This window comes from Bos indicus, chromosome 17 (assembly GCF_029378745.1).
Source record: "Bos indicus isolate NIAB-ARS_2022 breed Sahiwal x Tharparkar chromosome 17, NIAB-ARS_B.indTharparkar_mat_pri_1.0, whole genome shotgun sequence".
NCBI lineage: Eukaryota > Metazoa > Chordata > Mammalia > Artiodactyla > Bovidae > Bos > Bos indicus.
The window spans coordinates 12,417,939-12,432,622 of NC_091776.1; the positions used below are offsets into that span (position 1 = coordinate 12,417,939).

The window sequence follows — 14,684 nt, forward strand, 5'->3', positions numbered from 1 at the left end:
GAGTCCCTTGGACTGCAAGGAGATCCAACTAGTCCATCCAAAAGGAGATCAGTCCTGGGTGTTCATTGGAAGGACTGATGCTGAAGCTGAAACTCCAGTACTTACCTCATGAGAAGAGTTGACTCATTGGAAAAGACCCTGATGCTGGTAAAGATTGAGGGCAGGAGGAGAAGGGGGCGACAGAGGATGAGATGGCTGGATGGCATCACTGACTCCATGGACATGGGTTTGGGTGGACTCCGGGAGTTGGTAATGGACAGGCAGGCCTGGCGTGCTGCAGTTCATGGGGTTGCAAAGAGTCGGACACGACTGAGTGACTGAATTGAACTGAACTACTAATTTCTAAGCCTCCATTTGGCCAGTAGGGCTACCAAGCTGAACAAGACAGTGTCCTTTCCTGGTGACCCTGTGTTCCCGTCCCATCCCATCCCCCTGCTCATGCTCACGCTGGGTTCCAGTTATTATGTTATTATGCAGTGTTCTGCTTTCTGCACCATCTCTCCAACCCTTCCCTGCCTTCTGGAAACACTGACCGATGGAAGAGAAGCCGTCAGGGCTTCTCAACAGAGATATCCTTGGGACACGATTCAGTAATATTTAGCACCACCTAAGAAAAGCATTTTAAACTTGTCTGCATATACTAAAGCCCTTTTACCATCTGTTAGTGGAAAATATTTAAAAGTTTGGTAAAACTCTTAGTGATTGAAATAAAACTCTTGGTGTGCGCCTTCCTCTCGTTGGGCATTAAGGGCTCACTCTGCTTTGTCTTCCTCATTGAGGGTCAGGCAATGGCCCACCCACCACCAGGCAGAGATGGACCTTGCTTTTTGGTCAGTTTTTTTAAATATCAGCAGGACTTCTGAATCTTTCAGGAGTTGTGTTTAAAATCTACTTGTGCGTCCCCTCCAGCCCAACCCCATCCTTCCTGCATTCAGGTTCACAGAAGGGTATACAAAGGCTTATTAATCACAACAGATGAGGTGGACAGGACTTAGATTTATTAAGTGGCAAAGAATAATGATGTTAAATCGCTTTAGGTTTAGATCAGATACTTGAATTGACCCTTTTTCCCTTTTTTTAAAAATGTGAGACAAGAAAAGTATATTCTGGACATTAGATGAAAAATAGGTTAATTTTTTAAAAATGAGATCATTTGGAATGGTACCAAATGGCAGACATACAGTTTAAATGCACCTCTTTAGCTAATTTCTCGTGAAATCATCAAATGAAAACAAGATGATTGGGAGAGGTTTTACATTAACACCGGGACACTCAGAGTTCAACAGATAATGACTGGCCCCCTCCACAGCCTCTGCTGGCCGGAGAAGCTCATCTCCCGGAGCCCTCGGTGACTCAAAGATTTTAATTCTTGTCCTCTGGATAGAAGTGAAATCGAATGTAGCCCTTGTGTGTGATGCTCGTATTCTGACTTGTGATCATCTACCACGTGGCCGGTCTGAGGGACCTTCCTTTGTGTCAGGGAGCCCCCTACATAGTTTAACCCTGGGCAGTGTCAGGCCCTGACTCGAGTCCAGAATTTGTGCTGCTGCTCTGAGCTCAGTTTTGTGGCTGGAAACATTGGCAAATGCCCAGCTGAGTTATCTCGGGCAGGAACCTCTTGCATTACTTGCTGATGTCGGGGAGGCAAAAACTAATTGAAGAATGCTCAGAAGAATAAAGTTCAAGTACTTTGCTCTGATGAAAAAGGATATGTTTCTTGGATCCCTGAAAGGGAACTTCCAGGTCTCATTTCAGTCTTTATGATCTTTAAAGTTTGAGTTCTGTTCTTTTTTAGGGCGTATTTTTCCTTGCAGATTCAGAACAACTAATAAAATGGAACGCTGGGTGCTCCTTATGGTGTCTTTCTGAGTTGACCTCCTACTTAGCCCTGTCCACTTAATTGTGAATTCTAGTGTCCATAGCTGTCTCCTCAGACCTTCATTAATTCTCCTTCCTAAGTTTACCAAGTAGTATACTGATAGAGAGGGGAAATGCAACTTCACTTGTGGTTTTGGTGATCCAATTCAAAGGGCCAATTCGGATCGAATATTTGAAGTTTTTATAGGAATAAAACATGTGAGGGGGGTGTGTGATAGAGAGAGAGAGAGAGAGAGAGAGAGAGAGAAGGAAGGGGGGCATACAGAAAACCTAAGCCCATAACTTTAAACAAGATTATCCTAGTGTTTAGATTATTGTGCATCTTTTTCACCTGGAAAAGATGGTCTAATTTTTTTTTTTGACATGAACCATTTTTAAAGTCTTTATTAACTTGTTGCAGTATTGTTTCTGTTTTATGTTTTGTTTTTTTGGCCATGTGGCACATGAGATCTTAGCTCCTTGACCAGGGATTGAACCCGAACCCCCTGCATCGAAAGGCAAAGTCACTGGACTGGCAGGGAAGTCCCAGTCTAATTTAATTAATCAGTGGATTGTCTGATGAATTATTTAAAGGTGTGCACAGCTTTGTGTTTCTTCTTTATAGATACTGGCTTGCTCTCATGATTTGCTGAGTTACTCCTGTGCAGTTCTAGGTGGTATGTGTGTGTGTGTGTGTGTGTGTGTGTGTGTGTGTGTGTGTGAGTGTGTGTGCACTGGAGGTCATTGTAAAGCTCTTCTACTGAAAAATGCTATTTTTTCCTTTTTTTAATTGAAGAGGGGAAATTCAATTCCCTACCTCACACCACTTGTCTGCCCTGCCCTCAGCTGTGCCTGTTACCCTCAAGTCCAGAGACCGTGCATTTCATCCATTCCAGAGAATAAGTCTCCTATTCTGCTGTTCCAGGAAGAGGCAGTGGAACACTGTTCTCGAAGGTTCTTGTGTGTTAGGAGAACTAGAGGAAGATTGCTGCACCGCTGTTCCTTTCGTGGAGAGCGTTTCCTCTCTCCTTCCTTGGGAAGAGATGACCCATACATCCAGTAGGGACAGTAGGAGCCTGAATTTTCTCTCCTGGGATGTGGAATATGCCATGGGTGAGCCCCGGGCATCAGATTTGTTCCTCAGAGCAGGACTAGGGAGCTTTTACTCAGCTGAGGACCACTGTGGAGACACATGAAGTTTATCATTTTTTTAGTTGATGTATAGTTGATTTACAGTGCTGTGTTAATTTCTGCTGTACAGCAAAGTGACTCACGTATACATACATATATATATATATATATATATATGTTCTTTTTTTATATTCTTTTCCATCATGGTTTATCATTGAATGTTGAATATAGCTCTCTGTGCTATACAGTAGGACCTTGTTGTGTATCCTTTCTATATATGAAAGCTTGCATCTGCTAACCCCAACCTCCCACTCCATCCCTCCCCCTTGACAACCACCAGTCTGTCCCCTGTGTCCATGGTTCTGTTTCATAGGTTCATTTGTGTCGTATTTTAGATTCCACATGCAAGTGATGTCATAGGGTATTTGTACTTCTCTGTCTGACTTAACTTCACTTAGTAGGATAATCTCTAGGTCTGTCCATGTTGCTGCAAAGGGCATTATTTCATTCTCTTTAATGCCTGAATAGTATTCCATCATATACGTATGTATGTATGTGTGTATGTGTGTGTGTGTGTGTGTGTATATATATATAGGCTTCCCTTGTGGCTCAGTTGGTGAAGAAACTGCCTGCAATGCAGGAGACCTGGCTTGGATCCCTGTGTTGGGAAGATCTCCTAGAGAAGGGAATGGATCCCTGGGTTGAGAAGATCCCCTAGAGAAGGGAATGGCAACCCACTCCAGTATTCTGGCCTGGAGAATTCCATGGACTGTATAGTCCATGGGGCCTCAAAGAGTCAGACATGACTGAGTGACTTTAACATATATATGTATGTGTGTATATATATATATTTAAAAATTTATAATATAAATATATATTTTTCTGACTCTTTCGCAGCCTCATGGGCTGTAGCCCACCAGGCTCTTCTGTCCATGAAATTTCGCAGGCAAGAACACTGGAATGGGTTGCCCTTTCCTTCTCCAGAGGATCTTCCCAGCCCAGGGATCGAACCCACATCTCCTGCACTGGCAGGTAGATTCTTTACCCCCAAGCCACCTATAAAGCCCATATGCATATGCTACCTCTTCTCTATCCATTCACCTGTTGATGGATGTGTAGGGGGGACAAGTTCTGTTCTTATTGCATGGATTAGGAACAGGAGAGATGGCGCCTCTGTGCACTTTTCACTTGAACTGAATGCCATCACTTCCCAGCATCCTAACTGGATTATGGATTAAGCAGTAGATAGAATATCTGATTTTTTTGTTTATCTTTGTACCACGGAGAGATGATTTGGCCAGTGTTACTTGGATCCCTGGTTTTTGAATCCGAGGAGTGAAGGGAGATGGGGGGGCGGGTCTTCCCATCTGCCCCCTCCCCTCCCCTTCTCCACTTGGTTCTGTTGGTTTCAGGGCCACTTGGGGCTGGATTTGACTGTGATTCTGCTCTACCTAAAGTGCATCACTTCAGTGCAGTGAGAGCTGTCACTCACGCTTCTAAACAAAATTTTAAGTAATCAACCTGACACCTCCGGGAATCAGTTCACACATACCTGGACCCCGTTTTTGTGCCCAGCCCAGAACTTTTTGCGAATGGCAAGTTGAAGACAAAAGACTTTCAGTTCATCTGATTGACATGGGTATCACTCTAGAAAGTGAAATGTTTCCATATGGAGTCATTGGTGTTGCTTCTAGAGGCTCTTTTAAGCGTCTGGTTATTCAAAACCAGTCAGGATCACGATGGCAGTCCAGAGAGAGAGAGCACAGCCAGTCATCGTTGTCTTTTCAGTACCCTGCCCGTGCTGGACCCTTCTGTGTTTCAGGTTCCTGGCACGCGTGAGCGTCCACGGCAGACTGAGGCGTCGGGGAGGGGAGAAGCACCGCACACCGCCCGTGTGCTCTGCCTCAAGCGATGCACGCGACAGACAGATATTAACCCAGTATCTTCAGAGTCGTGGGAATGAAAGTGCAATCAGAACCAGGCCCTTGCCAAGCGTGCAGCCCACAGGGGAAACAAATCTGTAAATAATAAAACTACAGCCCAGTGCAACGTCAGCAAGGTCTGAACCGTCTAGAGGTAGGAGAGAGGAGGGAAGGGTGCCGTCTGATGAAGATAAAGGAAGGCCCTCACAGAGGGATGTCTGAGTCATTTTGAAACCTGTCTAGGTTATTATCGAGAGAAGGGAATAAGGTGAGGAACCCCAGGCAGTGCTAGCGGTAAAGAACCCCCCTGCCAATGCAGGAGATGCAAGAGACGGGGGAGTTCCATCTCTGGGCTGGGAAGATTCTCTAGAGTAGGAGTGGCAACCCACTCCAGTATTCTTGGGGAATTCCATGGACAGAGGAGCCTGGCGGGCTACAATCCATGGGGTCACAAAGAGTCTGTTGGATACAACCGAGCAACGGAGTGCAAGGTGAGGAACGGTGGGGTGTGTTTGGGCAGGTTGGCAGGGAGAGTGGGGCTGAGGGCTTATATGGGGCAGACACTAAGAAAAGGAACGCTTGTAAGGGTGTGGGTGCCCAAAGGCAGGAGTGGGCAGCGCCCGCGCGCTGCCGCCATCACCACCTTCCCCGGCCGACCTCCATGCACGTGGCCGCTGTGCTGGATCCCCGCCCTCTCCACCTCTTCTCCCCCTCCTTTTCTTCCCCATCCTCTGCTCTCTACTCACCCTCCCTTTCTATCTCACACAGCCCCTTGGATTCAGATGACTTCCGGTCTGTCTGTTTTCTTACTGCCTCTAAGCCATCACGACCTCCACTTCTTGTGGGAATCACAGATACTTAGCCAACATAGAGCTGAAAATCTCCCTTCATACTTCTCCCCAACCCATCTTGCCTTATTCTTGTTTGTGCGTGAAGAAGAATGTGGTGAAAGTTGCTCAGTTGTGTCTGACTCTTTGTGACCCCATGGACTATAGAGGCCATGGAATTCTCTAGGCCGGAATACTGGAGTGGGTAGCCTTTCCCTTCTCCAGGAGATTTTCCCAACCCAGGGATCGAATTCAGGTCTCCTGCGTTGCAGGCGGATTCTTTACCAGCTGCACCACAAAGGAAGCCCATTCTTATTAATAGCATTTCCCAAATTTCGGAGGCTTAAAAGTCATATAATTGTTACTTTTAAAAATTTCACCTCCCCCTTACCCAGACCATACACAAGGTTTCTTCGCAACTACTGTCACATTGGTGTCTTCATTCTTGATTCAGACTCCGCCACCAGTGCCTCAGCGTTCAGCCTCTGGAGTATCTTGGGAGTCTTTTCTCCCCTTGTGAACAGCAGTTCAGGCTCTCATCATCTCCTTGCTTGGATTGCTGTTAATACAGAAAGTCCCCTCCACTCCCCATTTCCATTTCTGCCAGTCCCTTTGTCCCATATAAGCATCCCTGCCCGATTGCCCTTCCAAAATGTCGTCTGATCATACTGCTTCTCCAAGCAAACCCCTGCTAAAGGCTGGATTCTCACAGGCTACCCATTTAGGACCAGCTTCGAGGTTCAGCCTTTAAGATTCCATGTTCTGCTCTGACCCCCCTTCAGTGTAATTTCTCTGGAATATAATCTGATGCTCTTTGCTAAACAGGATGTTAAATGGAAGATCTGGCTTCAGTAACAAGGTTACCGCATTGAAGAATTTTTTAGAAATGTGAAAACTCCTGGCCTAGAGTCAGAAAGTAGAATGATGGTTGCCAGAGACTGAGGGGAGGGAAAGATGGAGAGTTAGTGTTTTATGGGTAAAGTTTCAGGGGGGAGATGAAAAATTCTGGAGCTGGGTAGGGGTGATGGCTGCACAGCAGCGTGAACGTACTTACTGCCACTGAATGGTATGCTTGAAAATAGTTACAACGATCCATTTATGTTACATGTATTTTACACACACACACACGCCTTGTACTTCTTAGTCAAATGGAGAGAGTATAAAAGTGAGAGGTTATTGGAGGTTGGGGCGAGGGGATTTTGTAGAGAACTGGGCTGTGATTCCCCCACTGCAGGGAAATGGGGACAGGAAGAGGGGTTCCAGCCTCTCACATCATATCTGCAAGGGACATTATCTGCAGAGTCGGTCACGTGTTTTCCTCAGTGGGGAGCCTCATGGCCTGGCACCTGACAAGGTTGAGAGATGGCAGACTGTCTTGGTGTGGTCTGCATGGGGCCTGAACTCACTCTCTTTGATCAAATGAAGAGGCAGGTGTTCCCTGTGGCCCCAGCATGGACCGGATTCCCACAGGAGGGTCACCAGGGATGTTATCAAAAATGCTGTCTAGGAGCTGCTTGGAGACTTGATGGCACCCTTGCCCACTCGCGAGATGGAGGCCTGCAAGGGTGTCCATGGGGGCAGTGGGGGAAATCAGTGAGCCCAGACTAGAGGGCGTTCAGCCAGGTAAAGAATGCCGGGGATAATCACCAAGTCAGAAGTCTCGGAAGACCCCATGGGCGAATCCCATAGGAGAGATGTCCACCAACCTAAAGAGGGTAAAACCATTCTAGAACAGGGAAGTGAGCTTTCCCTCCCCTCATCTCTCCTCCCACCACCTCCCCGCTTCTCTGATTCTGGGGTCTGGAAGGACAGCTAGTGTGATGGGGAGAAGGCAGCAAGACAGGGAGAGGGAGCCGACCCGACCACTTCCCCCATCTCGGGCATCCTGGGAACCCTTCCAGGGAGGAACAGGGATCACCTTCACGAAAGGGCTGAGCTGTGGATTAACCCATGGGGCTGAGCCTGCTGTATCCTGAAACAAGAACATTATTTTTTTTTTTTTGCTATTTAAAGAGTTGTTAGGCCTTGCATTATCTAAGCATTACCAGGTTTTAAACCTGCCTGAGTTTTCACCCAGGAACAAGAGAAGAATGTTTTCCTGCTGGGCAGGTTTAAAGACTGGCAGACAAAGATAGAGTTGCTCTTACGTTGACGCCCCCGAGTCCTGCTCAGTCAGGGAGCCCGTTGCACCTCCCAGCTTTGATGCTCCAGACAGACAGACAATGTAATATTCCCTGGATGCTCCTGGTCGAGTACAATTCCACTTCTGTGCTTTGGTTTCTGATCTTCCACGACTCCTCTTCCCACCCTGCATTTGAATTTTACTCCTCGTATGAGAGGGCTGTTGATACTTGTTTGGTCATCTGTCCATTTGGATTTAAACTGCTTGAGGGCAAGAACCATGTCTTATTTACCTCTGAATACCATGAATCAGCCGTCATGGTTCTGAGTACATGGCAGACGTTTAAAAAAAAAGAGTATAGAATAACCAAGTGACTGATGAATGAAATAACCCAGTTTGATATTTGTGTTTATGAAGACGGGAAAGAAAACAGTGTTATGGCATTCCCATTGCTTTTTTCTCCTCTGTTGCCAAGCAGAGTTTGAGTGTGGTTTGTTGGAGTCACAAACAACTCTTCTGATGCTTCCAGGCATGCACACTGTTCTGTGCACCTCTAAAGAGGAAGTAGTGGCTTTTTACCAGTACATGTAATTGTTTTCCATTAAAAAAAAAAAAAACAAACAACTACATGACAAGATACCCATATTCATCATAGAAAATTATAAAATACAAATAAGCATTGTACTAAACAGTCACCCGCAATCTACCTCCCAGGCATCACCTCCTTTTAACACTCTCCCATCTTTTCCCATATGCCAAGTTCTCTGTTGAAATAGCAGTAGAGACCACTGGAGTCAAATTAATATTTGTCTTATCATTTTAGGAAGAGATTCCAGAGGAATCGGAAATGTGTGTGAAGGGGGAAGATGTTGGGAAAGAGTAAAATCCTGAATGTGTAGACATGTCCCTGGGTAGGGAATTCAAAGCTAAGAGTGAGTGAAGTGATGAATTCAACCCTTGTTATGTTAGAATGCTGTTGCTGTTTAGTCGCTAAGTCGTGTCTGACTCTTTGCGACCCCATGGACTGTAGCCCGCCAGGCTCCTCTGTCCACGGGATTTCCCAGGCAAGAGTACTGGAGTGGGTTGCCATGCCCTCCTCCGGGGCATCTTCCCAAGCCAGGGATCAAACCCGCATCTCCTGCTTGGGGATTCTTTACCAGTGCGCCTGCTGGGAAGCCCCTATATTACCATGCTCCACACAAAAGGGAGCGAGCTGGGGACCAAGAAAGAAATGTAGCAGAAACTTTGTTCCCATCAGCCCACTTCCTGCATCCTCGGCCAGCTGGGCTGAGATACTGTTGAACCAAGCTGGAACTTAGAAGGAGCTTCTTTCTTCTTTGCCTTGGGTGCTAATTAAATGGGGTCAGAGGAGAAGGGGCAAAAACAAAGAGTGTGGCAAAACTTTACAGCCGTATTTTTCCATTGGGGAGATTTTGCCCCCCAAAAGACTTTGGAGATGTCTGGAATTATTTGTGGTTGTCACAATTAGAGGACTGGTGCTTCTGGTACCTAGTGGTTAGAGACCAGAGATGTTGCTGAACATCCTGCAGTGCACAGCACAGCCTCCCACGGCAGGGAAGTGTCTGGCTTCAAATGTCCGTAGGTTCAGAAATCCTACCTTTTAAAAAAGGTAAGAAGACACTTGGCAGTGATGCTATCGCGTGGAAGTGCAAGGACTATACAAATATTTATTGAATTATGTCTCACTTGCCCACTGAGCTGTCAGTTTGAAAACTTCTCAGTGAGTCTGGGGTCTGTCAGGTAGATTTACAAATGCTAAAGGTTTTTTAACAGCCATCAGTGTTTTGTGCAGTTTTGAAAGGTCAAGAGTTGTCATAAGAAAGAGAAGAAAGCACGTCAGGGAAAAATCATACTTGAAATTATCCCAAGTAGCTTTTATACAACTGATTTGTTGGTAACATCACAAGTCAGATTGCTTCAGGTGACCAATGAGAAAGGAAAGAGATTGAAGGTATTTTCCTTCTCTGTCTTTGAGTAGCTTTGAATGACTGAAATGACTGTGGTTCCCCTCTCACCTTTCCCTCACCCCACAGTAAATGCCACCAGTTTCAAGTAACTAACATGTGGCCTATTATTTTGCATTAAGTTCAATAAAAACATCTGTGAAATCTATAAGTCATAATTCAGCTCCCCTCAAAGTTGGTTTTTTAGAATATGTTCTACCCTAAATTAGCCAGAGGACTTTTATTCAGTGTACTCATGTTTAAACATAAGGAAGCTTTGTGCCCAATATGGAGGGAGAAGGAATACTATGTTAATTTCATTGTTATTTCAGGTCTGTTTCAATCTGAACTACTAGGTTGTCTGAACTAGCCAAGTAATGTTACCAGTTAGTAATATCATCTTTAAAATGTTTAAATTTAACAATCTGTTATTCAGAGCATCTATGAATTGTTAGGATGATTGAAGTATTTTTGATATGAAACAAAGGGTTTGGAAACTGGTACTTAATGGGGTAAGCAAAATTAGCTTGGGCTTCTCTGGTGGCTCAGTCGGTAAAGAATCTGCCTGTAATGCTGGAGACCTGGGTTCGGTCCCTGGGTTGGGAAGATCCCCTGGAGGAAGGCATGGCATCCCACTCCAGTATTCTTGCCTGGAGTGTCTCCAGGGACAGAGGGGCGTGGTGGGCTACAGTCCATGGGGTCGCAAAGAGTTGGAGGCAACTGAGCGACTAAGCAGACAGCAGAAAGTGGACATTTTTCTTCTAAGAATTCTGCCTAAAATGTCACCCAAGCTGCAGAGAAACATGAAGTGTTACTTTAGTGTTTCAGGTAATTTTAGTGTTACTTGAAGATGTGATAGTTCCTGTGGTTAGCCATACCTTGAAGCACGGTGTCATATTTCACTAAATATTTTGATTCTAAATTAAATCCAGATTTAACTAATATATTATTTTTTATCTTTGTTGTATTAAAATGTTTAAAAATATGAAAAATAAAACATTTGAAAGCTGATGGACAAAACTGATTTCATTAAATCCAGGAGTGGAAACAGGTGATTTTTAATCCAGGAGCAAAGCTGGGGAAAAGGGGCTTTTGGGGAGATAAATAATAGAGCTTCTTTCTGGCTTTGCTCTTTTTATGTTTGTTAAGTTGTTGTTGTTTTTTTTTTTCCTTTTTTTTAACGAAATGAATCCCTTTCTAGCATCGCTTTGAGTTTGTCCTCGGGCCTTGGAATGACTGGCAAGGTTCAGAGACATCATTATGTACCTGTGACACTGACCCCACTGTTTATTTTCCGAATCCTGAGTAGTTTGAGGGGACACAAAGAGGGCACTGTGTGTGCTGACTGCGCCTATGGGTGATCTAAGGGAAGGTCAGGATGGCTGTCAAGTCCCCAAATCCCTTAAGGGGTCAGGGGGTGCAGTTAGGACTCAAGAAAGAATTAGATGGGCCAGAAGTAAAGGCATAGAAGCCAGGCATGTAACTTGGAAAGCTTTATATTCTTCTTTTCTTTTCCTTTTTTTTTTTAGGATGATCAAATCAATGGACTTGGTTTTTATGAGCATCACAGACATGCAAAGAAAAAAGAAAAAAAAAACAACTTGACAGGAATGTGGGGAGAGGGATCTAAATTAAATATAACAGTTGCCTGCAGTTTAGTTGCTGACAAAAATCAGGTCATTTTCTCTGAGAAGCACGTGTAATACGTCAGGAAGAAAAAAAGCACAATTAGCACACTTCTTACATGAAATCTTATGGGTAGCACCCTATTAATTTTCTTTTATTAAAAATACTCCTCTATCTTCTTTATTGCAAATCAATAATCTGCATATACTTGACTTTCACCTGCCTCATACTTGGCAAGGAGAGCCTAGCTTTCTCTGACTACCCCACTTAGAGCAATGAGATTTCCCTGTCATATTTCCTAACTGTCCCACAGATCTGCACTTGCTTACTATTGCCTCTTACTGTTATGTCTGTCATTATCTGTCTATTTATCCATCCACTGGGCTGGCCAAAAATTTCATTCCAGTTTTCCCTTAGGACCTTAAGGAAAAACCCAAATGAACTTTTTGGCCAACCCAATATGTATCTATCTATCCATCCATCCATCACAAATGACCACCAACGTGGTAGCTGAAACCAACAGAAATGGGGGCCAGAAGTCTGAAATCTGAAGGTTCTAGGGGAGAATCTTTCAGCACTCCTTCCAAATTTCTATTGGCTCCAGGCAGTCCTTAACTTGTGACTGCAAAACTCCACTCTCTGTCTCCGTCTGTTTGGGCTTCTGTACCAGAACATCATGGACTGGGTCGCTTGTAAACAACAACAATGTATTCCTTGCAGATCTGGCATCTGGGAGTCGAGGATCAAGGTGCCAGCATGGTCAAGTGAGAGCCTTCTTCCTGGTTCACTGTCAGGCATCTTTGCCCTGTGTCCTCACATGGAAGAAGGGGCAAGGGAGCTGTCCGGGGTTTTCTTTACGAGGGCACTAACGCAGTGCATGGGGGATGGCTCCTCGAGACCTAATCACCTGCCAAAGGCCCTACTTCCGAACACTGTCACATTGGTGACTAGGCTTCGACATACTAACTCGGGGGTGGGAATCCCAGCATTCAGTCTGCAGCACAGTGTCTGTCCCCATGCGGCCTTCTCCACTGTGTCTCTGTCTCGTTCTCATCCGTGTATGATATGGACACCTGTCATTGGCTTCAGGGCCTGCCTAGGTAATCCAGTCTGTCATCTATCTATCTAGTCCTTTTTGGATTTTTTTAGGTTTTCCAGAATGCTTGAGTGTACAGTGTACAGTAATAGCTAACAAATGTTTACTGATTTGAAAGTGTGGCCTTTTTTTAAAGTGACCCAAATTAATGGCTGGGCTAATTGTCCCACCTTGTTTCCAGGGTGTTCTCTCATCAACGCTAAGGAACACATGTCCATAAAGACACTCTCGCCTTCCAAAGTAAATGTATGTTTCAAGCTAGAGACCAAATGTTCAATAGCCACACCCAAGCTAGAGCAGTCAGCAGGTTGAACTGTTATTATAACTTGTAGGATTGCTGTTTTCCTAAGTGTTACTCCTTGGGCTGCAATTAACTTCCTAGGTGGTCTTGAGGATTACTAGCTCCCATCAAGGTGTAAATGTCTCGGTTGCATCAACCCTACTTATTCTTTATTAATTTAGGTGCCCTGGAAAAGAAAGAAAAAAATATTGATCGGAGCTTTCAAAAGAGGGGGAGAAAATCATAGTATGAATGTGCTCGCTCTTACTTGATTCACTGAAGCTGAGTATGTTAGAAATATAAAACAAGGGCAGATATTTGCTGTGTTCTCTGTAAGTTCTAGAAGCAGCATGGCAGAGAAGAAATAGCGTGTGACAGTGCTTGCGAGGCTGCAGTCAGGAAACCTGGTTCTAGATCTGGGAGACATTCACCCTGCTTCTGCTGCCATTTGTGCGGCCTTGAGCAAGTCACTTGACCTCTCCGAGCGTCTGTTTCCTACCTTTTCCAGAAGTCAGATGAGTTAAACCAGTTTTCTATTTTTTAAAAAAATTGGAGTGTAATTGCTTTACAATATTCTGTTCATCTCTGCTGTACAACAAAGTGAATCAGCTGTATGTATACATAGGTCCCGTCCCTCTGGAGTCTCCCTGCCGCCCCTCTACCTCATCGCAGAGCACCGAGCTGAGCTCCCGGTGCTGCACAGCAGCCTCCCACCAGCTGTCTGTCTCACCCTCGGCAGGGTGTATATGCTGGTGCTGCTGCCCCAGTTCACCCAGCCCCTCCTCCCCACCGCTGGGTCCTCATATCTCTTTTCTACGTCTGCATCTCCATTCCTTCCCTACAGATAGGTTCGTCCGTAACATTTTTCTAGATTCCACATATATACGTTATTATATGATACTTGTTTTTCTCTTTCTGACTTGCTTCACTCTGTATGACAAGAGTTCTAGGTTCACTCCACGGTGCTACAAATGACCCAGTTTCATTCCTTTTTTATGGCTGAGTAACATTCCATTGTATACACCTCTTCTTTATCCATTCATCTGCTGACGGACACCTAGGTTGCTTCCATGTCCTAGCTATTAAAAATAATGCTTCAGAGAACATTGGGGTAACGTGTCTTTTTTTAATATAAATTTATTTATTTTAATTGGAGGTTAATTACTTTACAATATTGTATTGGTTTTGCCATACATCAACATGAATCCGCCACATGTGTACACGTGTCTTTTTGAATTACGGTTTTCTCAGGGCATATGCCCAGGAATAAGGATTGCTAGGTCGGTCGTAAGGTTAAACTAGAAGGTTTTCAAACTGTGTTCCAGTGTGCCACGGTGCTTTCTTCTTAACCACTCCCTTGTGGTTCTCTCTGTGATAAAAGACTGGGTTTGGTTCAGAATTAAGAAACTCTAGCATTTTTGTTCTTCATTCACCTGTTTGCAGCGGAAAGCTACAAGGACACTCAGATGGTGAAGATTAAAGAGGAGCCTATGGAGGTTGACATCCAGGACTCGCAGGTCTCGATATCACCCAGCTGCAATGTTGGCTACAGCACTTTAATCGGGCGAGAGAAAACGGAACCCTTGCAGAAGCTGCCAGAAGGCAGAGTACCCCCGGAGAGAAACCTCTTCAGTCAGGACATCTCCGTGAAGATGGCTTCCGAGCTGCTTTTTCAACTGTCAGGTACGTTTTCTTGCAGGAAAAAAAAAGTCAATAGTTGGGACTGATTTGAGGGAAAGCCACTCTAATAAAGTAAAAAAAACACCTGCATAGTAGGCTTTTTTAGACAGAAATCCATTTTGTTACTTTAACATGGATTCCGCCACTCAAATGAACAGTCCATCAGATGTTGCCAAGTC

General features: G+C 44.8%; 1 protein-coding gene across 8 annotated transcripts in view; it reads left to right on the forward strand.

Annotated features, from left to right (window-relative positions):
* Positions 1-14,684, forward strand: part of ZNF827 (zinc finger protein 827) — a 190,585-nt gene that overhangs the window by 88,110 nt on the left and 87,791 nt on the right. For all 8 annotated transcript variants that reach the window (XM_070769035.1, XM_019977811.2, XM_070769037.1 and 5 more), the window contains exon 6: positions 14,269-14,508. In XM_070769035.1, coding sequence (XP_070625136.1) covers positions 14,269-14,508 — 240 coding nt within the window. The remainder of the gene's footprint in view (positions 1-14,268; positions 14,509-14,684) is intronic.